The sequence below is a fragment of the Xyrauchen texanus genome, chromosome 7 (assembly GCF_025860055.1).
Source record: "Xyrauchen texanus isolate HMW12.3.18 chromosome 7, RBS_HiC_50CHRs, whole genome shotgun sequence".
In the NCBI taxonomy this organism is placed as follows: Eukaryota; Metazoa; Chordata; class Actinopteri; order Cypriniformes; family Catostomidae; genus Xyrauchen; species Xyrauchen texanus.
The window spans coordinates 32,227,100-32,254,935 of NC_068282.1; the positions used below are offsets into that span (position 1 = coordinate 32,227,100).

At 41.9% G+C, this 27,836-nt stretch overlaps 1 protein-coding gene and 1 pseudogene across 1 annotated transcript in view; one reads left to right on the forward strand and one right to left on the reverse strand.

The window, feature by feature from the left end:
- Nucleotides 1–27,836, forward strand: part of LOC127646988 (trinucleotide repeat-containing gene 6C protein-like) — a 551,486-nt pseudogene that overhangs the window by 178,573 nt on the left and 345,077 nt on the right.
- Nucleotides 385–27,836, reverse strand: part of LOC127646395 (septin-9-like) — a 121,381-nt gene continuing 93,929 nt past the window's right edge. The window contains exon 10 of the mRNA XM_052129987.1: nucleotides 385–537. Within this exon, the coding sequence (XP_051985947.1) occupies nucleotides 385–537 (153 nt within the window). The remainder of the gene's footprint in view (nucleotides 538–27,836) is intronic.

Here is a 27,836-nt window from a genome sequence, read left to right on the forward strand (position 1 = left end):
CATCTATCAGAAAACTATCAGAAGCTAATTGGCAAATTACCTAAAGGCTTGACATAATTTTCTGGGATTTTCCAAGCTGCTTAAAAGCACAGTTAACTTAGACACACTGGAATTGTGATATAGTCAATTAAAAGTGAAGCAATTGTCTGTTAACAATTGTTGGAAAAATTACTTGTGTCATGCATGAAGTAGATGTCCTGAACGATGTGCCAAAACTATAGTTTGCTAAAATGAAATCTGTGGAGTGGTTAAAAAATTAGTTGTATGCAAACTTCTGACTTCAAATGTATATATATATATATATATATATATATATATATATATATATATATATATATATATGTCAAAGAATGGTTCTGGAGACATTAAAAGACACTTACGTGCTCAAGCTGATTCCCCCGAGCAGGCTGCGGGCCTGGGAGTCAACTTGGTCTGAGAGCTGCGGAAAATGCAGCTGGAGATGCTGAACATGTCGGTAATGTTGATGAAGGTCATTGCTAACTTGGAGGATCTTGCTGTGATAGGTTGATCGATCACCTTTATGGAGGCGAAGTTCACTGATGAGGTTACAAAAGTGGGGGATGTCGAGAAATGGATTGATTACCTGGAGTCATTGGAGAGGGAATTATCTTCTAATCCGCTAGCAACCAAGGTGGATTTGGAGAATGTCTTTGAGAAGCCGGCAGAATAATGTCCATATCGCAGATGTTCCAGAGGGAGTAGAGGGACAGGATGTGGTGAAATTCCTGGATGGACTCTTTCTGAATCTGCTCAACATAGAAGGCCATAAACTGGAAATCTAGTGAGCTCACAGGGTGCCGAGGGAGACAGGTCCCGATCAATTCTGGGATCCTCCAATAAAGAGCTTGTGTTACGTGAGGCGAGGAGGAAAGGAAGGCTTCCTTGGAAGAACCACAGCATTTTCTTGTCCCCAGAGTTTGCAAACTCGACAAGAGAGAAACGTGATCGATTCAAGGAATGCAAGAAACTTTTACATCAACGGAAGGTCGCTTTTGCACTGATATTCCCTGCCAAATTGAGAATATATGCTAAGGATGGCTATAAAACATTCACATGCCCACAGCAAGCAGTGTCATTCATAAAATCAATGTAGTGAGTGATTCATCGTGTTGTACTCATGTTGTAGCCGAGTGGACCGGCTCACTGAACATTCACTTGACTGTTTGAGGAATCTGTACGCCTTTTTGTGCTAGTTCTACCTAGCGGCTGGAGTTCATTTTGTAGAGTAACACACCTTCAAGACAGTTTTATGGATGAATCTACACATTCTTTCTGCCTGTTCCGCCTAGCGGCTGGAGTTTATTTTGTAGAGTGTCACAACTTCAGGACAGTTTTATGGATGAGTCTACATGCTCTTTGCGTTTGTTCCGCCAATTGGCTGGAGTTATTTTGTAGAGCAGGTGTGCCCACAATTTTTTGTGTGATGATCTACTTTTAAATGACCAACTCAATAAGATCTACCAACTAAAAAAACACAGTTTCATTTAAAATAAGAAAATGCTTGTTGGGACTACTGCATGTATCCCTACATGGAATTCATCTTCTAATTAATAAAAAAATATATAATAAATGTTCAATGTTGATATCATTCAGTTTTAAAACTAAACCGTATCGGTTACCTAACGTAACCTCGGTTCTCTCTAGATGAGGGAACGAGTATTGCGTAAGCTAGCTTACGCTACGGGAAAGATTCATCTTTTCTGAGATATTGAAGCCAAAAAATTATCCTTAATTTTTGTATCCATTGTCAACGCAGTGCGGCAGCTGCAGACCTTGAGCGGGCTAGCTAGCGAGCTCATAGGTTGCTCTGCGGCAACTGCTGCAGCCTATAGACGAGCTTGGGCGAACTCGCATCCAATGAGAGGCGTCCGCGGCTCACTGCATCAAAGCCCGCCAAAAGGGCGTGACTAGAGTGCATATAAGCGTAGTTCGTGAGGCTGGAACCCTGGTTTTCATTGACTGAAGCTTAAAAGTCGCCGTGGCGCGAAGCACGGCCGGCTACGCAATACTGCTCCCTCATCTAGAGAGAACCGAGGTTACGTTAGGTAACCGATACGTTCTCTTACGAGAGGTTCTCTCAGATATGCGTAAGCTAGCTTACGCTACGGAACCCATTGTCAACGCCGTGCGCGCCAAGCATCCACTGTATAAGCCCCAGGGAATTAAGGGGGACCCGGGGAGCCCTTATGAGTGGGGAAATAATATTTGGCCGGCAAGAATGCGGGTCATTGATTGTGTAATACATAAGCACATAGTAGGACGGAACGACAGAGCGGCGGTGCCGGTCTGTGTGGAATGTGTCCCATCAGTGCAGCTCACCAGGGGAGCTGTAGCGTATTAAACCGCTAGTAGTTTTGCCTGCAGAGCGGGCACTTCCATATTGTAAAATCTGACAAAGGTGGAGGGGAAGTCCATCCCGCTGCCACACATATGTCGTGAATGGAAATTCCGCTGGACCATGCCCACGAGGATGCCATGCCTCTAGTGGAGTGAGCCCTAATGCCCAACGGGCATGGCAGGTCTTTGACGCCGTATGCAGCAGCAATAGCGCCCACTATCCATCTAGATAGTGTCTGTTTCGAGGCGGCGAGACCTTTGGTGCGCCCTCGAACGAAACGAAAAGCTGCTCGGAGCGCCTGAAAGCAGCGGAGCGTGCAGTATACAATCTCAGTGCTCTGACCGGGCAAAGGAGATTGGCGTCGCGTTCGCTATCCGGTGCTGGCAGCGCCGATAGGGAAATGACCTGTGCTCTGAAAGGAGTACCGATCACCTTGGGAACATAGCCGTGTCTAGGCTTTAAAATGACCTTGGAGTCACTTGGTCCAAACTCAAGACACGCAGCTGACAGACAGCGCGTGAAGGTCTCCCACACGCTTGACTGATGACAGGGCAGTCAGAAAACGGTTTTGAGTGAAAGGTATTTCAAATCCACGGATTGAAGTGGTTCGAAAGGGGGCTTTCATAGTTTCGAGAACTATAGAAAGATCCCAGATAGGAACCGATGGGGGCGCGGGGTTCATCCTTCTAGCTCCCCTGAGGAAGCGGATGACCAGCTCGCTTTTACCCCATGACTGGCCGTGCAGGGGTTCAGCTTAACGCCGCAACGGCCGCCACATACACTTTGAGCGTGGATGGGGATCTGCCCTCATCCAGCAGCTCTTGTAGAAATACGAGCAGCGACGTACACCCCACATGTCCGTGGGTCCAGGTCTCTGTCGGTGCACCATTTTGAGAACACAGACCATTTTGACGCATAGAGTCTTCTCGTGGAAGGGGCTCTAGCGTGTATGATGGTGTTTATTACTCCTTCTGGCAGAGCGACGGGTAGTCGTTGATCACCCACGCATGCAGCCCCAGCTCTGGGTGGGGATGCCAGATTGTGCCGCGAGCTTGAGAGAGGAGATCTGCTCTCACTGGGATGGGCCACGGCGCTGTCAGTGACAGCTGCGTAAGCTCCGGGAACCATGTCTGATTCTCCCAACGCGGGGCTATGAGGAGCACCAAGTGACGCGTTTCCTGATCCTCTGCATTACCTGTGGCAATAGCGAGACGGGAGGGAAGGCGAAAGCGGGCGCCTGGGCCAGTCCTGGGCCAGCGCGTCCTCGCTCGAGAAAAATACTGGGCAGTGAGAGTTCTCTTTGGACGCTAAAGAGGTCTATCTCTGCTCTGCCGAATAGGTGCCATAACGTCTGGACTGTTTGAGCGTGCAGGGACCATTCCCTGGGGGAATATTGTCTCTGGACAGTCTGTCCGGGCCGCCGCTCAGGTGGCCTGGCACGCGCGTCGCCCTCAGCGAGCGCAGGTGGCACTGGGACCAACTCAGTATGCGTTTTGTCAGATGGAAGAGGTTCCTGGATCTGACACCGCCCTGACGGTTTAGGTAGGATACCACAGATCTGTTGTCCGAACGGACCAGGACGTGGTGACCCTGAATGACCGGGAGAAAGCGCACGAGCGCGTACTCGACCGCTATCATTTCCAGACAATTTATGTGAAGGAGCTTTTCCTGAACTGACCATAGGCCGAAAACCGGAGAGCCCTCGCGAGACCGCGCCCCAACCCGTGTTGGACGCTGCCTGTCGAGATGACTTTTCGGCGAGATACAGCTCCCATTGTCACTCCCCGCTGATACCATTCGGCCACTGTCCAGGGCTGCAGAGCTGATATGCAGGTCTGAGTCACCTTGATGGGCTGGCGGCCTGTGGCCCAAGCCCGGCGAGACGCTGCGGTGTTTAGCCAATGCTGAAGCGGGCGATGTGCAGTAAACCCAGCTGAAGTACTGCTGCGGCTGAGGCCATGTAACCTAGCACTCTCTGGAATTTCTTCAGAGGCGTGAGGCTGTTCATCTGAAAAGATGCGCTAGTCGCTGAACACGGCGTGCGCGCTGTGTAGATAAGCGAGCCGCCATTGCCACGGAGTCTAGTTCTATTCCCAGGAAGGAAATGGTCTGACTGGGCTGTAGTGAGCTCTTGGTCCAATTGACTGCAAGACCCAAACTGTTCAGATGGCTGAGGAGAACTGCTCTGTGAGACAGAAGCTCCATATGTGACTGAGCCATAATCAGCCAGTCGTCCAAATAGTTCAGAATTCGCAAACCCTGACTCAAGAGGGGTGCGAGCGCCAGATCCATGCACTTCGTGAAAGTACGGGTGCTAAGGACAGGCCGAACGGAAGGACGGTGTATTGATAAACCTGGCCGCCGGCGTAATCTCAAGAATGGCCTGTGACGGGATTTATCTGAATCTGAAAGTATGCATCTTTCAGATCGAGAGAAATAAACCAGTCCCCTGGCGCACATGCGCGAGGAGTTTCCTGATTGTAAGCATTTTGAACGGTCTTTTGCAAGCACCTTGTTCAAAACCCTGAGATCTAATATGGGTCTGAGGCCGCCGTCTTTCTTGGGAACAAGAAAATAACGGCTGTAAAGCCCCGACTCGCTCAGAGAGGGTGGCACTTTTTCTATGGCCCTTTTGCACAGAAGGCTTGCTATTTCTGAACGAAGCATGCACGCTGCTTCCGTGTTCACAGTGGTTTCGAGCCGCTCTGAAGCGAGGGGGCGGCGATCGAACTGTAGCAAATAGCCCTGTTGTATTGTGCTTAACACCCACTTGGATATCCCTGGAATAGCTTCCCACGCTTTGAAGCGTAACGCTAGAGGGTGAATGGCCAATTCGCTCTGATTGCCGCACACAGAGCTGAACAAAATGTGTGAGCTGCTTAGTGTGTTCATGCATGATTGCTCGCAGACAGCATGAACAGGCTGTTTTGTGAGTGACTTCCGATTGGAATGAATGGGGAAAGAGTCACATCTGTTACGTGATGCGCAAGCATAGTCATGGGCACGGACTTACACACAGAGGAATGGTTGCTGGCCGTGTAACAGAGCCGGCAGAGAATGGGCGCCACGACGCATTTGCGGGCGATTTATTGACTCTAGCGCCGAGCGGTTCAGTAATCGCTTTATGTGAGCGTGCTCTGGTGGGGACACGAGACATGCAGTGCTTGTGTGCAGAAGTGAACACTGGATTGTGGGCACATTTTCTACACATAGGGCTGGTCGTGTGACAGAGCTGGCAGAGAATGGGCGCACAGACGCATTTGTGGGCTTTCATTGACTCTGACGCCGAGCGGTTCGTGAATCGCTTTATGAGAGCGTGCTCTGATAGGGGCACGGGATGTGTTATGCTTGTGTGTAGGGGCTAACACTGGGTTGTGGGCACTTTTTCTACACATAAGACATGTTTGCTCTTTACAAGATTTATTTGGGTCGCCGTGAAAACGGCGCTTGAGTGCAGGCAAGCGGGCAGTGTCACCGGCTTGTTGGCTGCTAAATTCACCACTGTAGTAGCCTGAGAGAAGGGGACTGACAGGGGGTAAAGCTTTGACAGTGGTCCGCCGCGGCGGACTGAGCCGCCGCTTGTTCAACACAGTTAGGAAGACTTCGCTGCTCGGGTTTCAGCGCTACCTTAGATCGAGGCCCGCTGGGGAGGCGGTCTGCGGCGGCTGTCTGAGCGCGATCGAGGGCGGCCGCCCTGTCGACGCTTGAGAAGTCTGAGATTGTTGAACTGGGCGCTGTGAAGAGGCTCGTGCAGGAGGCTGATCACGTGAGCGGCCTGCAGAGGAGCTTAGCGCGACGCCGCAGGAAGAGGTTCATGGCTTGGGTGGCTTTCTGGACATCTGAGAAGCGGTCAACAATGCCACTCACCGCGGAGCCGAAGAGACCGGTTGGAGAGAGCGGTGCGTTGAGGAACGTGGAGCGCTCTGCTTCTCCCATGTCGGCTAGTGTTAGCCATAAGTGTCTCTCGGTCACAGTCAGCGAGGCCATGCACTTCCCTAGAGCTTGGGCTGCAGCTTTGGTAGCGCCAAGAGCGAGGTCTGTCGCGCCAGAGATCAGTAACAGCCTCTGGGTGCCTGCCTTTCTCATCCCACTCCGAAGAAGGTCTGCTTGTAGGATCTGTAAAACGCCATTGAGTGCAGAGCAGATGCGCTTGGCCGGCGGCGGAATAGGCGCGCCAACATAGGCGGAAGTCGCTCTGCAGGCCTTAGACGGGAGCACAGGCTTGGAACGCCATCTCGCGGAGGGCGGACAAAGGTGTGCTGCTACCGAGTCCTCGACCGGGGATGGAGGAGTAGCCTCTCTCAGTGGCGCCGGCCCACCGACGCGAGAGAGGTGGAGACGTGTGAACGGGTCCTGGCTGAAAACGGAGCTGCTCCATGACTTTGCAAGCTCCGTATGTAATTCCGGCAGGAAGGGAGCGCCCGGCCGCGGGTGTAGAGCGGCGATGGCTTTGAAGAAAGCAGCCGCCGAGTCTGTTGGGTGCCTGCTCAGGGGCGGTGACCACTCGAGCCCGAGGCTATAACCTTTATTTTACCAGGAAAGAAAACTCACTGAGATTAAAATCTCTTTTCGGGAGTGTCCTGGCCAAGATAAGCAGCTTAGTTTACACAGACATTTTACATCAAAGTTACAACACACAAACATAATCAGATCTCATTACGTAAATAAAAAAAAAAAAAAAAATGCATCTGGTTAAAAACATTTACACACACTTAATTTACTCAGATGATTATCTAATAAATATTTAAATTGACTACAAGATACTACATCTTTTAACTTCATCTCAGTCTGGAGAAGATTCCAATCCGATGCTGCGGCATATTTAAAAGAGGTTTTACCCATCTTAGTTCTGGCAAAAGGCACACACAAATTGTAGGTCGATTTAGAACGTAATGAGTAATTACCAGGTGACTTCTGTTTAATAAGACAACAAAGATAAGAGGGTAAATAACCCAATATAGCTTTGTAAATCAATTGGTACCAGTGCTTTTTCCTTCTAATACTCAGCGACGACCAGCCAACCATTTTATATAGGTCACAATGGTGTGTCGAAAATCTGCAGTCAGTTATAAATCTCAAAGCACCATGGTACAGAGCATCCAGAGAGACAAGAAGGTAAGAGGGGCGTGCTGATATACTACATCCCCATAATCAAAAACTGGTAAGAAGGTAGCAGACACTAGTTTCTTTCTCACGTTAAATGAGAAACATGATTTGTTTCTAAAATAGAATCCTAATTTTTTCTTAAGTTTTTGCCTCAGATATTTAATATGTGACCCAAAACATAGTGTGTTATCGATAATGATACCAAGGTATTTGTACTCCAATACTGATGTAATCAGATTACCCTGAAAAGTCAAAAGAGAGATTGAATTCTCAGTAGAGATTTTGGAATTTGAAAATAACATACATTTAGTTTTTTTCTCATTTAAGACCAGCTTTAATGCACAAAACCTATTTTGTATCATATCGAAAGCAGACTGTAAGAAAGCCACAGATTGTTGCTTAGATGAATCTGAACAATATATAATTGTATCGTCTGCATAAAAGTGAAACCTTGTATTTTCAATATTAAAATCCAAACAATTTATATATATGCTAAATAATAACGGGCCAAGCACAGATCCTTGAGGGACTCCCTTAACGACCTCCAATGGATCTGACTGAAAACCTTCCACCTGAACACATTGGGTTCTTCCCTTTAAATAAGAACTAAACCATGAAATAACAGTTTCCGATAGTCCCACTGATCGAAGTCTTTTTAGTAACACATCATAATCCACAGTGTCAAAGGCCTTTGATAAGTCGATAAAAAGACATGCACAATGTTTCTTATCATCTAAGGACTCCACTATATCATTTAAGACTTTTAAAACAGCTGTACACGTACTGTGGCCTTTACTGAAATCGGATTGATTAATAGACAAAATATTATGAGTGTTTAAATACTGTGTCAATTGCTCACTTACTAATTTTTCCAACATTTTCGAGATGATACAAAGTTTGGATATAGGTCTATAATTGTCCATTAGAGAAGGATCACCTCCCTTTAACAGAGGAACAACGAATGCTGACTTCCAGATCAGTGGGATTTTGTTTGTTAATAAAGAAAGGTTAAACAAATACGTCAGTGAGGGAGAAATAAGATCAGTCGCTAGTTTTAAAAACAATGGGGCAATATGATCAGGACCTGGCGATTTATTCACATCTAGTTCTTTTAAAGCAGAACAGACATCGGAGCAAATAATTTGTTTAAAAGCAAATTCACTTTGCCATAGATTACGCTCTGCTTCAAGGAAATCTATGTTTGAATTTATATAATTATTTGTTTCAAATAAAGATCCCGATGCAATAAAATTTTTATTAAAACTATTAAGCATTTGTTTTTTATCTACGATTTTAATGGAGTCTTTAATTATACTAGAAGGTAGGTTTGTAGTTTTACTACCAGTTAAGTACTTAATATTCCTCCAAAACTTCCCAGAATTAGTTACATTTTTTGTGGTTTTATCAAGGAAATAATCTGATTTAGCTTTTCTGGTCGCCACCGTGCATTTATTTCGAAGTTGCCTAAAATGCAGCCTATCAGAGCTTAGATTTGTTTGTCTGGCCTTAGCCCATGCGACATCCCGCTCTTGAATGAGATCACGTAAGGCAGTCGAAAACCACGGATTATCACGATTTTTAACTCTAAATTTTTTCATGGGCATGCTTATTGACAATTAACATAAAATGATCATAAAAATACTCCCATGCACAATCAACGTCCGAATTAAAACAATTTTATCCCAATCAATTTGAGCAAGATCGTATAAGAATGCTTGTTCATAAAAATATTTCATAAAACGCCTCGTAATAATTTTTGGTTTTTGCTGAGGTAATTTCATATTTCTAACTACTGCCACGACACAGTGATCACTGATATCGTTAGCAAATACAGAAACTGACGAGTATTTATATGGAACATTAGTTATGACAAGATCTATTAAAGTTGATTTTTCCATAGATTTCATGTTAGGCCTAGTTGGTGAATCTACTAATTGAAAGAGATTTAGATCATCGCAAAGTACTTTAAAATGATCGGATATTGTATGCATCCAATCCAAGTTAAAATCACCTAATAAGATCAGTTCTTTATAATTCAAAAGAGCTAACGAGTCCATTACTGAATGTATAGGCCCAGTTGCCGATGGAGGTCTATAACAACCAGCTATGGTTAGCTGCAAGTTCCTAGACACAGATACATTTAGAGCTAATAATTCATACTGTTTAGCTATGGAAATTGAAAATAGCAATGTTGTCTCGAAATGTTCTTTGACATAAATTGCCACCCCCACCCCTTTTTGGTCTATCAGCTCTAAAAACCTTATATCCAGAAATGCTAATATCTTTGTCTGAGATAGATTTATTTAGCCAAGATTCGGATATAACTATAATATCCGCATTTGTATTCTTAGCCCAAATATATACCGTATCCAATTTTGGCAGCAGACTACGAATATTTAGATGTATAAAACCCAGTCCTGACCTTGATTTCAGATCAGTTGGAGTACTAAAATTTGTAGCAACATGAGGACCTGGGTTTGATAATACATTCCCAGACATTAATAACAATAAAATTATTAAACACCTTCGTTTAACTGGATTACTCTCTCTGTTTCTAGAAATCGGCAAACCATTGTAAATATTACAATAGTTCTCTTCCCTGGTTATAGAGCATCTTGCAGGATCAAAGTGCTTGAGATTTACGGGATACAACAACCAATGATATTTTTCAAAAAACACAATGTTAGTAGACAGTCCATAGAATGTCCAATTTTTAAAATTTACAGATGAAGAGTTAAACAATGGTAAAGCGCTAGAACCATGCCCATGGCCACTGATGTTAGCTTGGTACGGTGTCCAACAAAAGAGCTCAAAAGAGCACACATCCAACGGTTAATAACCACATTTTGGCCGAATAATCGATAGCCACAGAGTCCATATAAGTCAGTTTAACAAGTCAAAGGACGTACCAAAAAACTCTCCTCGCTGAACTCGCTGAAGCTGTATTCCCACGCTGTCAGGCCCTGTTTCCCACGCTGTCAGGCCCGTGAGCAAGGCTCACAAACTCCTCGACAAAGCAACAGCAAACAAGTCTTTGCTAGAAGACTCGAGTCCAAGGTTACAAGAACGTCGAAAAGATGCTGTTCTCCTTCTCCTTCATCACACGCAGGCTGCTTTCCCTCGCTGCCAGGCCCGCGGAATCTGCGCTCAAACACTGGCTCACGATCCTGCACAAGCTCGACGGCTTGAGCTAATTTGGCTCCTGATGTTTCAGCGTGCCAAGTCCCAAAGGAACACGCAATTTTTACGACCAATGTTTATTATATAATAAAAACGTTGTCGGAAGCTGAGATTATGTGTTTGTTGTATCTGTTGTCCATTTAAACATTTAAAACAAAAATAATATAAAATAATAAAAGGACAAAATAATAAAAAAAAATGATAATAGACTAACAAACTGCCATCCAACTAACAAGCTGCCATCTTGTGGCAGTCGACGGCCTGTGTGAGGAGGCGTGTTAACTCCCCTTCGACTCCGGCGCGGGTCCTGCTGGATTCCTGGGCTGAGGAGGAGGCTTGGGAGCCTGTCCACTCCTCGCTGTCCGAAGCCATGATGGAACAGCAGCCCTTATCCTCCGCTTCGTCATCCGAGATGGCAGCAGTGCGACCGCTCGGCGGCAACTGCGCGGCCCCGGGGCGGGAGGGTGAAAGCGATGCTCGAGGGAGAGGCTCCGGCGAGGCAGTCGCTTCAACCACAGTTTCCGGCAGCCTTTGTGAGCGGCGCTTCTTCCTGCGCGGCTGAGGGTAAGGCGGCGCGGCGGTTTCTGCTTTGACTGCTTCGAGTCGAGCCCGCGAGGGTCGACATCGGTAGCTCCTCGCAGAAATCGCGATCCGCCCTCAGTGAGGGCTGAGCTCTGCGTGCCCCAGTCCCAGGCAGAGAGCGCAGATGATGTGGCGGTCTCCTGTGCTGAGAAGGGCGCGACATGAGGCGCAAGTGGAGCGAGGCATCTTGAAAAAGACGCCAGTACTCTTTTGTGAATAGTTCTTGAGAACTAGCTTGCTTAATAAAAGGATACGTCGTCGGATGGCGTAGCTTCGCAGGATGGCTGAAGGTGGCTGAGACGGCCGGCTTCTTCTAGCGCTGTCCACGCTTGCTAGATGCCCCTCAAACGGCGACGCGGCTTCCAGGTCAGCGATGCGGAGAGCTCGCTGAAGAGATGAAAATCAGGGTTCCAGCCTACGAACTACGCTTATATGCACTCTAGTCACGCCCTTTTGGCGAGCTTTGATGCAGTGAGCGCCGGACGCCTCTCATTGGATGCGAGTTCGCCCAAGCTCGTCTATAGGCTGCAGCAGTTGCCGCAGAGCAACCTATGAGCTCGCTAGCTAGCCCGCTCAAGGTCTGCAGCCGCCGCGACTGCGCTGACAATGGATACAAAAATTAAGCATAATTTTTTGGCTTCAATATCTCAGAAAAGATGAATCTTTCCCGTAGCGTAAGCTATCTTACGCAATACGAGAGAACCTCTCGTAAGAGAACCAAAACACCTACAGCACAGTAGATTACAATAGCCAGGGCATTTACCTTATTCTGATGACTTGCACTGAATGGAATCAGACAGTTTTGCCTAATCCGGGCAGTGGCATCGCAATTTTGCGCTCTATTCTCAGAAGTCCTTGGAAGGCGCATATGAGCAAACCTAGTTGTCATGGCACCTGAATAAACAAAACCTCGCCTGGTCAATATTTACTGGTCAAGTGCAAGTCAGACAGAAACTAAAAGAAGGAAAGACATATTTATTTTTATTAAAATTTAACGAAAGCACATTTAAATTTTGTGCTATCTACCAGCATTGCCTTTGCGATCGACTGGTAGATCGCGATTGACGTATTGGGCACCCCTGTTGTAGAGTAACACACCTTCAAGACAGTTTTATGATGAATCTACAGACTCTTTGTGCTTGGTTCGCCTTTTTGTGCAAGTTCTGCCTAGCAGCTGGAGTTCATATTGTAGAGTAACACACCTTCAGGACAGTTTTATGGATGAATCTACACATTCTTTCTGTCTGTTCCACCTAGCGGCTTCAGTTGGTTTTGTAGAGTCTCAAAACTTCAGGACAGTTTTATGGATGAGTCTATATGCTCTTTGTGTTTGTTCCGCCTACTGGCTGGAGTTTATTTTGTAGAGTAACACACCTTCAAGACAGTTTTATGATGAATCTACACACTCTTTGTGCTTGGTCTGCCTATCGGCTGGAGTTCTTTTAGTAGATTAACACACCTTCAGGACAGTTTTATGGATTAATCTACATGCTCTTTGTGTTTGTTCCGACTATTGGCTGGAGTTAGTTTGATAGATTATCTTTTGCTCTATAATTCGGTCTCACAAAATTTGTATTGAAATATCGGACTTGAGCAATCTGACAGCAAGGTTGTCGTGGGGACTATCCTCGACGTCCATGGACTGTTTGAGTTTGGAGGGATGGACGCCAGTTGGCGCTGTTGTGTGCAGGATTAATGCACCAATGTTAGAATGTGGTCTTTATAATCTTGTTTTAGACAGACAATCTATTTTTTCTTACATGTCAAAATGTCAAATGTTAACATGAGTGGATTGTCTCTCTCCACGTGGAATGTGAATGGGCTGTGGCACCCCATAAAAAAGGAAGGTTATTTCTCTTCTTAAGCGTAAGAAATGTGATCGTGTTTCTTCAAGAAACACACCTTTCTCTGCAGGAAGCTGAACAATTTGGAAAGATATGAGGTGGGCATTTGTTTTATAGTGTTGGCACGAGTAAGAGTAGGGGAGTCATTACTATGATAAGTAAACATCTACAATTCATATGTCTCAAACAGAGTAAAGATAAGTTAGGAAGAGTCATTATTGTTTTAGCTGAAATTCAGGGAAAAAGTCTTATTTTACTACAAATATTTATGCACCTAACGTTGATGAGCAGCAAGCTGCTGGCACCTCTCATGATATAATATTGGGAGGAGACTTGATCATAGTGAAGTAAAAGTGTGTAAGCCCCCTAGAGCAACATTGACACATCACAGGATGTGCAAAAATCTTGGTTTTACAGATATTTGGAGACTTTTGAACCCATCTGGTAAGGACTATAAATTTTTTTCATCAGTCCATAAGATTTACTCTTGAATAGAAGTCTATCTAGATATATAAGTCCCTCATTTTATCTTTTGTTGATTGCCAATTGGAAACATTTTAGTCTCAGAGCTTGTGCCCTTGTGTTTTTATAGTTGTTGCCACATATGGAGAAAAATAAATTATATAGTTGGCACTTTAATGTATCCCTTTTGCAAAATCCTGAATACCAACAAATGCTAAAGGCTGAAATCAATGTCTGTATGGAGACAAACTGGTCCTCAGTATCCTCTGTGGGCGTGGCTTGGGAGGCACTTAATGTGGTTCTTAGGTAGGGATATGAACATGGTTTCTGGACAAATGCCCTTTCAAATACATTGCCATTGGTCGCATACATGACCGATGGATCAATTTTGGATCCTGTTTGCCTAGTAGCTATGTGACAAACTGGACCCAAACTCTCAGTATGGACGAACTGGCCCAATATCTCTGTATGGATGCTTGTGTGGGCTTCGTGCTCTATCCCGGGCACTCCGGTGGCATACCCCTTGCCACGTATCGTCCATGGGGACATAGTTCCCATATTAAGCATCCACAGGGCTAGTATTGTGTTCCCTTACCCTATAATCTCTCCGAACTCTTTCTTAAGTCAATGAATCCTATATAGTGCCCACTTACCCAGTATTCATCCTCTGTAGTCTTCCTCACGTCTACAGACACAGTATTGTGCAAAGTTACATGGTGGTCTTCCTCTTGGCCACAGATTTGGCCACTTACCAAGTAAAAAGTGCTTTTACATGCCTTTGGCCCCAGAGTGCCCCTACTGCAATACATAACCACGATTGGTACTGGGCAGCACCCCAGCATCCCACAAGATAATACCAGGTGCTTTTATGGACCTTCTTGGCACTTGGAATTTTTTTGCTCTTTTTAACACGAATTTGCCTCGGAGCACAAGGTGGGTGCCCGCTGTGCCCACAGAGTGCATTCAATGCATTTCTTGACCGTCGACCAAAAAGTAACCGGAATCATTTGACCTCATAGTATCTTATCGAGGGTCCCTCGGAGTGCCACCCTGTCGAATGTGGGGTCTCCGGGACCTCTGGGTGCGATAAGGGGGCACATCCCACATGCAATGTATTCTATTCATTTCTATACTGGTTTGGATAGTGTTCAGAAAGCTCCAAATGTCCCGAAATGATATATGTCTCGTTGGGGTGTCCTCAGACAGTGTCCAGAGTTACGTGACCTTTGACCTCTTTTGACACAAAATTTGACCCTTTAGGGACGGCTTCCATAAATCAAGTATGCAAATTACAGTGGTTTACATGGCGAGTGGGATGTCTAGAAAAGAGGGATCAAAAGGACGTAGGACCTTAAAAATGTAGATCCTCGACCTTCAGGGGCCTGCAAATCACATCCTAGAATTTGGAGGCCCTGGGTGCTTGATAAGTATTAAAGGCTCAGATGAATGTACTGCTGCACACAGGCCTACATGGCAGGCTGTCTCGTTGTTTCCTATGGTAGGGAGATCTATTGAAAATAATGAAAAATACTTTTCTGAATCCTAGGCCTTAGCCTCTTAGTATGTTGTTGAAGGGTACTGGACGTGTCACCATGTAAAATTTGGGGTCTGTCCGACCTAACGACGTGATGCCAAGCCTTCACCCACGTGCAATGTATACCATTAATTTCTATACTCTGTTTATGCAAACCACTCCGAAACCTCCAAATGACTCAGATTTGAAATCTATATATTCTCAGGTGTTCCCTATACAGTGTGCAAAGTTTGAAATATTAATAAGTTGCTTAAGTGCTAAATTGGCTGACTTTTGAGTGAAACGTAAAAGTAATTTTTCCAGAATATTTTTCAGATTTTATTTCAAGTACTTGCCCTGCACCGATTCAGATAAAACTTAAATATGTTGTTCATGAGGGCTCAACAAATAAACATTCGAAGCCCTAGATTTTTGCACCAAATTTAAGGGTATTTTGACTCTGTCATGCAGTTAGGCCCAACTGCAATGTATGTAATGGCCGCCAATATATGGTCTATGACCACTCATTTTTAATGCAAATTATACATACTAGTAAGTTACATAAATGGGTTGTCCAGCTGCAATGTATATGAATGGGGAAAGTGCCCATGGCTATGGTTGCCACCCTGTGGGTGATGGCTGAACTGCTTTTGTGGGGAGCCGTTTTCGACAGCCCCTAACACGGCCACCATGGGGCGTAGTCGCAGAAGACGTCAGCATAAATTGCCTAGGTGGCACTGCGCAGTGTCCAGGAACCCAGTACCATGGAGCTATAAAGTAGATTGCCCATTACATCGGGGTCTTACGCACTTCTCTTAGGGAGGGGCCGGATCATAGAGTATGCCTCATGCACCAACAAATCCAAAGCACAAGAACTAGTAGATTTGGAAGGGAATATTAAAAGTGCTGAGGCAAAGCTGAAGCACCAAATATTGTCTAATGGCCTCAAGGAATTGAGCTGATTGAAATGCAGATATAATACTGTTTTATCATGGAAGGTGGAGTTTCAGGTCAAGTCAGTTATACTTTGAGTCTGGAGAGAAGGCAGGGAAACTTCTGGCTAGATATATAAAACAGAGAGTCTTTTTCTACCATTCCCTCAGTGAAATCTGCTGATGGTGAAATATTTACCTTGGTCATTGATGTTAATAACGCTATCAAAGAATTATATTTTGATATCTATAGTTCCATGTCTTTGTCTACTGATGATGATACTAGAAACTTTGTGGACAAGTAGAACTTCCTAAACTGATGACTGATTAAAAAATTCTCATGATTCTGAGATAACCTTGGAGGAGCTTGGCAAGGTAATTAAGGCCTTGCCTACAGGCAAGATGGCTTTGCTGCTGAATTTTTTAGATCTTATGCTACAGAACTGGCTCCACTTTTGCTAGAAGTTTATACGGAATCATTAAAGAATGGAAAGCTTCCACAAACCATGATGCAAGCCTGGATGATTCTAAAAAAGAACAAAGACCCAAGCGAGTGTAAGTGTTACCATCCAATTTCCCAGATCCAGCTGGATGTTAAAATATTGAAAAAATTTTGGCTAACCAATTAAATAAAGTTAGGACATCTCTTATACATATAGATCAGGTGTGGTTTATTCGGGCCATAACTCTTCTTATAACATTAGGCATTTCATTTATGTCATGTGGCCAGTGGCAAATGATCAGACTCCAGTTGCTGCCATCTCACTAGATGCCGAAAAGGCATTTGATATGGTAGAATGGGATTATCTTTTTAAGATTTTGGAAATGTACGGGTTCGGGAATACTTTTATTGGGTGGATTAAGTTACTTTATAGGCACACGGTAGCGGTGGTTCAAATGAATGGATTAATTTCTGATTACTATTTTGGGCACCCGGCAGGGTTACACTATTTCCCCCTTATTGTTCTGTCTTTCCTGGAACCATTAGCAGCCAAGATAAGAAAGGAAGATGATTTTCCAGGGGTGGTGGCAGGAGGTGTGGTGCATTAGCTTTTTCTTTACACAGGTGATATTTTTTATTTGTCTCCAACCCCACTAGATCTATGGCTTGCCTCCACAGAATAATTATTTCCTTTTAATTGTTTCCTTTTCTAAGTTCTCAGGATACAGAGTGAATTGGTCTAATTCCAAGCCTCCGCCTCTCTGACCAGAGCTTTGGCTCTGACAGCATACTGCCCAGTAACAGCTTTTCAGCCAGGCACCTTCCAGTGTGCCCAAACAGTGATTAAGTATTTGGGTATTTTATTCCCAACAAATTTGGGTGATTAAGTTAGACTTAACCCTTTAATAAAAAGTTTTTCGAGCAATGTGGGTAGATGGGCTTCATTACATTTATCTATGACTGGGAAGGTTAATGTTATTAAAATTAATTGTATTCCAAAATTCAACTACCTGCTACAATCTCTCACTATAAATGTCCCCTCTCTTATTTCAAGTAATTTAATAGCATAGTGAAGTCCTTCATTTGAAATGGTAAACATCCCAGATTACACTCCAGCCTACCCAAGATTTTGTTCATTATTATGCATTCGGTCTCAGACATTTGGCTCATTGGTCACTTCCACCCGAGAGAGCCCCTCCCTTGTTTTGTAATGAAACAGGAAGTTCTTGCCCCTATTTCACCATTGCAAAGCCTTTCTATCAAACTAACCAGATAAGTTAAGTTACACCCCCTTGTCACCCATTTGCACTTGGAAGAGAGTCCAGAGTGTTTCATTCTGACATTTATTGAAATGCTACTTCGAGCATATGGCTGAACCCAAAATTATGCTCTGTACTATTTTTGGGAGAAGCATACACCCCCCCTAAAGCGGCAGATACTTTGGGAGTGGTGATTACTGCTTTTGGAAAAGGACATGAGGCATCAGTGTAATACTCCCTGCTAATTCAGAGTCTGGGGGACGGAGCTTCAACTTCTCAAGAAATTATGGGAGAAAGATTTAACCTTGGTATTTGAGGAGGGAGTGTTGGCTAGAATTCAACACTCTATGGAGAGAAAACATAGAGAGAAAGGCTGCAGCTGGCGCGGCCTGCTCCCATGCTAGTTACTTTGCTTCCCTCCCTCAGGGACATGGGGAAATACATTAAGTCTTTTGGGGCATTGGGGAAGGTTACGTGCAGTCTCATTCACCTGCTATTTTTGTACGCAGTAGCTTGCTTGCACCTGCATCAGCAGTCCATGTAATATGGTTCAGTGTTGTGGCACAACGTCGCGTGAGTGACAGAAGGGGAACGTCTCGTTCCTCCATCAGGGAATGGAGGATACGACAGTAACCAAAACATTTCCTCTTGTCTGTTTAAAAAATATTTTTTCTTTTTTGGGGGGTATTTGTATTTGCATGTGTGTATACTATCATTTTGTGTTGGACCACCAGATGTTTGTAGTGTGGGGGGATGTTTAGGGGAGGGACATATAATTTGATTCTGTGTGTGTGTGTGTTCTGTTTCTTCAATACTGTTTATTGATTCCTGTGAATAAATACAAATGTTATATAATAATAACATGGTTGAACTAAAGTAATATTGTAGTAACCATGTTTTTTGTTTGTTTATTGTTTTGGTGGGGTGAAACCATAGTTTTACTATAGTAAATATGGTTTAACTAAATGCCATTGTTAAACCAGTAGTGAAACCATTGTTCATTTTTGTAAGGGTAAACAAAACATAAGTCTAATAATTTTCTGTTTAGGCTCACAAATGTAAAAAAAAAAAAAAAAATTAATTAGGACTAAATATAATATGTTAAATTGCCCATTTTATACCAAGAGCAAAAAAAAAAAAAAATGCTACAGAAGTATCGGTATTGGTATCCATATCACCGATATTGGACTTGTAATTATCGGTATCAGATAAAAAAGAAAATAAGCATTTGAATTCTATGCATAAATAATTGTGTGTGTGCATGCCTATGTGTGTGTGTTTGCCTGTAAAGTGCATACATTTCAATGGCTTTGTCAGTGAATGCAGAAGTGAGGCAGTTTAGAGGTTCAGGCACTGAAAACCATCATGAGAGGTGATGCAAATAAACTTAATAGTACTGCAATCAGACACAATTACGGATGTAATTGCTTTGTTAGACCAACTGAGTTTATCTGATTTATGTTTTACTCATATTGCTGATCTAGTGGATCAGTTCTGTGTTAGTGACCCTATCGTCCCTCTGTTTGTTTTTACCAAGAATGTTCAATGTTACAGTTATTCAGCTGTTATGAGAGCATTAGACCTTGTTTGAGCTGTCAGTCTAGACCATACATAGATTTACCAATGGAACCTTACTGTAAAGTGTTACCATATTTTTTGGTGTCAAATCAAAAACACATTTCCTGTACTTAATGCCAAATTACAGAAGACACCAATTAATTTATCCCATACATAATATTCTTTCTTGTGTCTGTGTGTGAACTCTTCTATTCTAGAGCATGAACCCCTATCTGTTAAGTGACCTATGATTTATAGTTCATTATTGGCTTAACTGTGATTGTCCCTCAGATAATGTATGATTTTCTTTTAATAGTTAACCTCTGCTACATTTATAATGTGTTATTTCAACCAATAATGAATTCTTTCTCATTCTATTCATGAACATCCCTATAATTTGGGATAAAGTGTCAGAGAACAGATAAGTTATTCCCCTGGTAGAATGCTGAGATGTAGTCAGGGAAATATGAATTTTCAGAGTTCATCCATGTGTAAAATCCCATTTGACATTAGTTGGGATATGAGCCCTTCAGTAATGTATGAGTAGAAAAGGCTATTTAATCAGACTGATGAATGACTGGCACCTTACAGCTGTAGATGCTGCCTTCCTGTCACACTGTGTTTCTGTTAAAAGCTGTTTTAGTGAAAACACCGGGCGACTTTAAACAGCCAGTTTAAGGCTACTCTGAGCTTTGTGCGTTGTGCTCCAAATTCTGTGTAAAGATGCAATGCTGCATAAAAATACTAAATTCTAAAATATGCCACCTCTGACACAACTTATTACTTATTAACTAAAGCATCACAATTGTAGATAATTCAGTAACTACTTGATTTCATTGTGTTATATTCAATTTGTAAAACGGAAGTTTACCTAATCCATTTGTGTTGGGACTACAGAAATACATTTTGTGGGGTTAATGTAGCAATGATTAAACTGGGCAGGGATTTCCATTTCCTGGCAGGCTTTATGTGGGACTCGATTGGGAGAATAAACATTAAAATGAAGTGTTATTTTATTTGTTTTCTTGCAAGATGAACATAAAGGGGTTAATTGTCCGTGTTTAATGTTTTGTTATGTTGAGGTTTAGAAGAGTTACTGTTATGTTAAAGTTTTGTTGAAGTTACCATTATGGTGAAGAGTATAGCTTGAGGTAATTATGAGTATAGATCTCATAAATTAAATTGATTACTACGCTTCCTTGAGCAATTGCTGTGCTAACCAAAGAATATTAACTAAACTACAATCTGTGGTGCTTCCAGCAAGCACATATTTAGCATGCTAACTGTCACGATCCCTGTTGCCTGCCCGTGTTTTTCTTGTCACCTGTCATGAACTACAATTCCCACATTTCCGGCCCTCATCACTGCCAGCATTCAATCATTGTTCTCACCTGTTTGTCATTTGAGCTTCACTATCCCTCTGTACTTAAGCCCGGTTGTTTGTTCAGTCTCTGTCGATCGTTGTTTGTGGATGTGTGGAAGTAGATGTCTTGCCTTGTTCACCCAGTTCGTGTACACTGTAAAAAGGTTGCTGTACGTTTTACAGTAACTTACTGGCAGCTGGATTAAATTCATTGAATTTAAATTTTATTAGGTTAAGATTTCATTTGTATTTTTTGTATTAATATTTTCCACCTGTAATAAAAATCAAATTGTAGAACCCCCCCAAATCACAATTACTCATGCACATAATTTAACATTTATTGTCTTTGTTGAACATTTACTTAGTAAAAAGTTCCTATGTATCTGTAATGTAACATAGCTAAAAATTACATATTTTCAAAGTGATATAAGCCAAAATAAAATGCAATAAAAAAATCTGTTTGTTGTTACTTTTTAGTAATTTTAACAATAAAGTCAACAATCTCTCTGATGAGAGATTCCACATGGAGATTCAGACTGATGCTTTTTCTTTGCATCCTCTATCCAGATTTTTGGCTGATGTGTGACTTTGATTGCTATTTGGTGCCATCAGGGTTGATTCTCAGAATGAATCTGCAAGCACAAGAAAAAATACATTATTTATCAAACCAGTGTTTCTCCAACTGTCATAACTAATAGCCAATAATAGCAATATGTACTGAATACCTACAGGTAAAGAGCATAATTAGTTCAAGATCCATGACATTCAAATCACTGAATCATTCAAATCACCATTACAACAAAATATATTTTGGGTTACCTTATGCTGCAACCCTCATTTGGAAAAAAAAATCAATTTTAAAAAATATATAAAAAGATTTATAGACTCACTAATTAACCTAACATACATGTGGGAAAAAGTATAGCAATGGGAGGAAACTCAAAGAAAGGCCCTAGCTGGCCAGCACATGCATACATGCAGGATGTTCTTACTTCGAGGCAACAATTCTTACCACTGAGCTGCCCTTTTTCAGCCTAGACAGGTTGGCATTACAACAAAATCACTGTCCATTTTCCCACCAATACACTTCACATCCCTCATCTACTACATTGACGGTTAATATCAAAATGAGAATCAGAATCAACTTTAATGGCCAAGTATTTGTCCACATACAAGAAATTTGACTACAGTTTTTTCATTTCTCTCAATATGCTTACACCGGATTTATATTATATTTGATCAATAAAATATATATCAAAGTGGATTGACCCTAACCCAAACTAGGAATATAAATTCTGCGCAATTTGTTGTCACACTGTCATTTAACAATTGTTAAATTATTAACAATTAGTTAGCCTTACCAAGTGCAGTCACCCTGGGATGCTGGGAACAGTGAAGCTTCTCTCTACATCTGCTGGAGTTGCAGTGACCTAAGTGCAGCAATTAACAAAAAGTAGGAAGAAATTCTTTAAATATATAGAGAACATACTTGTGTCTTTCTTTACAATACTTTCTAATAGGCTCCTCTATAGAGGTTATGCTTATATGTCACTATGTTATATCTTGTGATACAACCCCTTGTCCAGCTCAAGTATGTCTGCCTATCTTGCAATTCACAGTTAAATTCTATAACAGGCTTATTACCTGTAAAGTTAGATTTTTGAATGATGCTGAATAAAATGGACCCTCAAATGCATGACACATGTATACAAAACAGGAATATTCTTTGAAATGTCAAACTATGATCCTAATTACAATCAATATTCTCTAGAAACAGCTGTTCAAATTAGCATTAATACTTACATCAGTCAAAAGAAAGAGTGAATCCTCCCTCTCTCTGAAGTACGTCATTGTGGTAATCATAGATGAAAACTGCAAGGTCAAGTTGACAAATCTAGAAATAGTCAGGTTCATATTTAGATATGGTGGTAAAACCAGGAAAGCATTCACACCGATAAATTACATTGTTTACACACAAATAGCACGGTCATTTTTACAGTAACCACTTAACTAGTTGCTCGACAAATATCAACCACGAAACATAATGTTATGAGAGGCTGTTGATTTAATGGCAACGTTCTAATATTGAAGACAAATAACATTGGTTTAAGCACCAGTTTCTTTATTTTTTGTTTGTCTGCTTAACTTACCGTTACTGACGGAAACACCAGAAAAGACATAAGACTCCTCCAATCTGGGACTCGAACATGATCCAGACCAAAACTTTGAAAAAAAAAGATACACTTGAAAACACTGTCTCATAAAATAATAATAATAATAATAAACTCCGCTTGGACATCGGTGTTGCCTAACACTCTTTAGTATTTCACATTAACTATTTATGTTGAGTTAAACATTCCTCCTCCTGGTTAGCTAACGTTAAAGTGGCAGAGGAACACACAAATGTTGCATTTCTCTGTTTAACTAAGGGTTTCTTCAGCTAATTTAATTGATATTAACATATTCACCAGTTGATAATATCACCGTTATGACGGCAGTCACCGACAACTCCTAGCCAACAGCCAAAAAAACTGCCGCGAAAAGACAAAAAGTTACTGTTAATAAAACTTTCTTTAATCAGGTGACGCGCGTTAGTATGCTGTTAACATTACAAATCTATACATTTGAAAATGTCTCTGTTAAATTAAATATAATAATACAAACAATATACTAACCTTTTCGATGAATCACCGATGTAAAATTTCATTCCCAGTTGTCCTTTATCTCACTTTCACCAAACAGGATGGAAAAACATATTTGAAAAGAATTCTCTCTTGCCATTGGTCAGTCTTTTTGTGGGCAGGTTCACTACTGTAAATGGATTTACAGTACAGAAGAATTACTGTAGAATTACAGTAATGACCATATAGTTTCCCATAATCCTTTGCTATTTACAGTAATACACATTACTGTATACACATTTTACAGTATCTTTACTGTTTTAGTACAGTAAAATACTGTTCAAATGACAAAAATCAGTTACAGTGTACCCTTGATGTTTTCATGTTTTCCATTGTGGACATTTCCTTTGTTCCAGTCTGGTTTGTTTTCACTTTGTTCAATAAAAACCTGCAAAGATCCTCACCCCTCGTCTGCCTCTTCCTGCTAACATTACACTAACATTCACTTCCACTAGTTAGTACTTAAAAATAAGAGATTTATCTAATTTTGTTTGGTTTACCAAATTCAACTAGGTTATTTTTCCACAAATTTTTTGTGTTGAGATTACATAATATTTTAGGTTAAGAAAAATCATTTCTAACAATTGAAACTACTGTCCATGATTCATGTCATGGAGCTATTTTTTTGAGTGATGCATGCATGCTATTTCTTACACAATGTGGCTCTGTTGTTTGCGTGATTGACTTGATATAAATTTGACATTGCTATTTGATGAAGAAACAATGTGGAAATAAACTATAGCAAGTTCAACACGAAAGGTATGATTTGGCTATTGTCATTTGGGTGTACTACTGAAATTATGTAAATTGTGCATCTATTTAAACTCAATAAGTGCCTGAGAAAATACTTAAAATATGTGTAGCTTATTTGTATCTTATGTGTAAAGTGTAGCTCAATATGTGTCTGACAGCCAGTTGCCTCTCATGAAATTTCAGCGTGTTTGTAATTAAATCTGTTTCAGGATTAAACATCAATTTAATAACACTATTTCTGCGGTTGTAATTTCTGTCTAATGGTATTTACGGTATGTGTCCTCTGCGCAGTATTAAACAATCTGTAAAAATTCACATTTTCATTGTATATGTATATGCCACATCAGATACAGCTTTTGTGCCATCTTTGCAGTGTAAAGTGAAAGCTGTTATTGAACAAAAAAATAGTATAATCTTAATGACCTTTAAGTGTCCTTGGACTAAAGATTAGGTAAAAAGACAAAATTAGGTGCTCATTTTGAAGTCTTCAGTCCAAGGACACTGTATTTCTGAAAGCCCCCACAGAGACACACACACCACACACACACACACACACACACACACACACACACACACACACACACACACACATCCCATGGGAAACTGTCTACTGTGCAGCTGCCAAGGGTCTGAAGAAAATACTGCATCTTATCTCTGTCACTTTCGAAGGCAGTGGAAACAAAGGTACCAACGTGACCCACATGCATACACATAAAAAACACACTGTAGATTTACAACTTGGGATTTCAAAATGGTCACTGGTTATAATGAAATAAAAGAACAGGTAATGATGTTTTAAAATGAGAGAAGCCTACACTGCAAATAAGTTCTGAAATTAAATAATAATTATATCAAATTTATCACTGCTGAATTTATTGAGAAACAGATGCGGTTGAAACCTAAGCATGTTATTTTTGTATTTAATGTATTTACTTTTTTATTAGTCTACAGTACATTGAAAAGTGCTTCTGATCTGTCTCTGACTTCTGGAAATGAGGCTGAGAAAGATGGTTGGAAATTGAGACTGTCTCAAGTCTCAAGCTTTTTTTTGTCAAAGAGCCCCAGTAATAGCTGCTCTGAAGCTCCATCCAGCAGAATGCATCAATTTGTCATTCTCTCTCTTGCCCTTTCTAATCTCTGCTGTAAGGTGATGGCCACGTGTGTGTGTGTGTGTGTGTGTGTGTGTGTGTGTGTGTGTGTGTGTGTGTGTGTGTGTGTGTGTGTGTGTGTGTGTGTGTGTGTCTCTCCAGGGAGCATGCCTCAGGGATTATAACAAGCGGCAGAATGAAAGATTCATGACCCCAAGGAAATGTGTGCATGTGCTTACACTCGAAATAAGGAGCAGGAGAGAGAAAGAGAGAAGTGACAGAGCGAGAGAGGGAGCAGAGGGAACACAGACAGAGGCAGCATTAAAGAAGGCACAATGTTGTGCAGACCCAAAGGGAATCACTGACTCTTCTTGGCTCGGAGGGTGACTCATACACATGTGTCTCATACCAGCATAAACAAATCACTCAGAAACATTGTATGATGGCATTAGATATTCAGTCAACGCCTGTCCATCTAATAATTTCACCATGCTATGAATCTCAAGGCCTGTGCTGATGTTCCATAATGGTACTGATTATTTGGGCATGAAAAGTAATTGAATACTAAAGGATGCTTGAAACTCAAGTGCATGGTCTGGATTGGATGTTAGTGAATATGTAGGCTCTGTTGTTTTGTCATGGCTAATCGCTGAAGCATAGTTGCAAGGTGCACAACAGGATTGAGCCAAGCTGGACGTATGTTTCTGGATAAATATCCTTTGTTGGTCCTGCTTCATAGACCTAATCCTGCTCCTATCCCAAACCCTAGCCATAACCAACCCTTAGGCCCTGTTAACAACTGGTTTTATTAACCTTCTATAGTGATTTGATCACAATTGAAATCCGAGACACATCACTTTTTTACACCTGGTTGTAACCTGCATCACATTTGTGTCTCCTGTCACTTTTGATTTCATTATGAGAGGAGAGCCTTTGTGATTACATACATCACGTACTTCGTCAGTTGTTACTGCATGTTTAAAAAGTTTAAAAAAGTAAGAAAAATATTAAAGAAAGAAAAAATGAAGAGCGAAAATGTATGCACCATTCATCCAAAATATACTTGAATTTTAATCACAAGTAAACGACATGTTAAAAGTACCAACATAATGTTTTGAGCAGAATTTAAGCTGTATTAAGCGAACTTGTGCATGCTTCACATGATCTATGTCACTGTATGTTAGGGTTGCCCCTCCATTGGATGCCGCCATCCCATATTTAAGCACTTTAAAGGCTCCAGTATCCTGTATTCGCATGGCGAAACATTGACAACCCTACTGGAAGTTGATATCAGGCATATGTATATATCTGCGCATTCACAAATTTTCTATCATATTGTTATGTTCAATAAAAGCCAAAATTTCAAACCTTTGTTTTAGCACAGTGATTTATTAACAGGTGATTGATAAATTAACAGGTGAGTAGTGGTGCAAAGTGAAGTGGATAGTGCCATTCCATCTTGCACATGATTGCACGACCAGCCTTTCAAAGTTGATCGCAAGCCCATATTTTCGTATTTGTCACAATCCCCTGTTGTCTGCCCCGTATTTCACCTGTCAACTGTCATAAACTACACATCCCATAATTCCCTGCCCTCATCACTGCCCATGCACTTCATTGTTCTCACCTGCATGTCGTTTAGTCATCATTGTGTTTGTGTATTTAAACCCTGTTTGTTCTCCAGTCATTGTCGATCATTGTTTGTAGATGTCTGGAAGTCGATGTTCACCCATGTTCACCCCTGTTCACCCTGTTCGTGTTCCCTGGACGTTTTCATGTTTTGGGTTTCTTTTCTCCCATCGTGGATGTTTCCTTTGTTCCTGTCTTGTTTTCTCTTTTGCTCAATAAAGACCAGCATTTAGATCCGCACTCCTCGTCTGCCTCCTCCTACTTACATTACAGTATTTGACACATATGCATAGTTGACTGTCCGTGTGTATAGAAAATCTGGGCTGCACAAGGACAGTCCGTGCTGATGACGAAATTTGCATCACGCGCACTGTGTGCGAGACACACTGAAACCCGAAGTCAAGTAGTGCTGCAAAAAACGTTTATTTTGATAATCAACTAATCTAATGATTATCAAAACGATTATATGACTATTGCAACGATTAATCATTAGCTCTTAACCGACTATTCAGCTTGTGCTCCGACTTACAAGGCTGTGTTTAACGTGCTTGCTCAGTCAGGCGCGAGCTGCGGTGCTGCTTTCGCATGCCATCATTAGAGTTTCATATGATCTTAGATGACAACAAACGACTATTCGATAACTAAAATTTTTGTCAACAATTTTTTGTTGTCGATAATATCGACTAATCATTTCAGCCCTAAAGTCAAGGATCTGCGCCCCTGCCCGAAGTACACCTTAACTTTAAAGCCTAAAGTATACTTCGGTCAGACGCAAATGCTAGGTGTCTGCTTTCGGGATGCATGGTGCAAATTTAGTCATCATCAGAATGTTTGAGCACTGAATGCATGTGGCACGATTTATCTAACCGCACATACTGTGAACGTGCAGTATGCATATGCACCTGGAATTATTTGCACTAATTAGTGGGTCCACATGGTGGCAACCCTCACAGTTGCGACATGGCTGTCACTAAGAATGCTAGAAGACGCTAAGCGTTCACGTCAAAACCAAACTATACTTTGTGCTTAAGTCTAAACTTATCTCTAATTCTAATCCTACAATCTGTGAGGAGCTAAAGCTTCAGA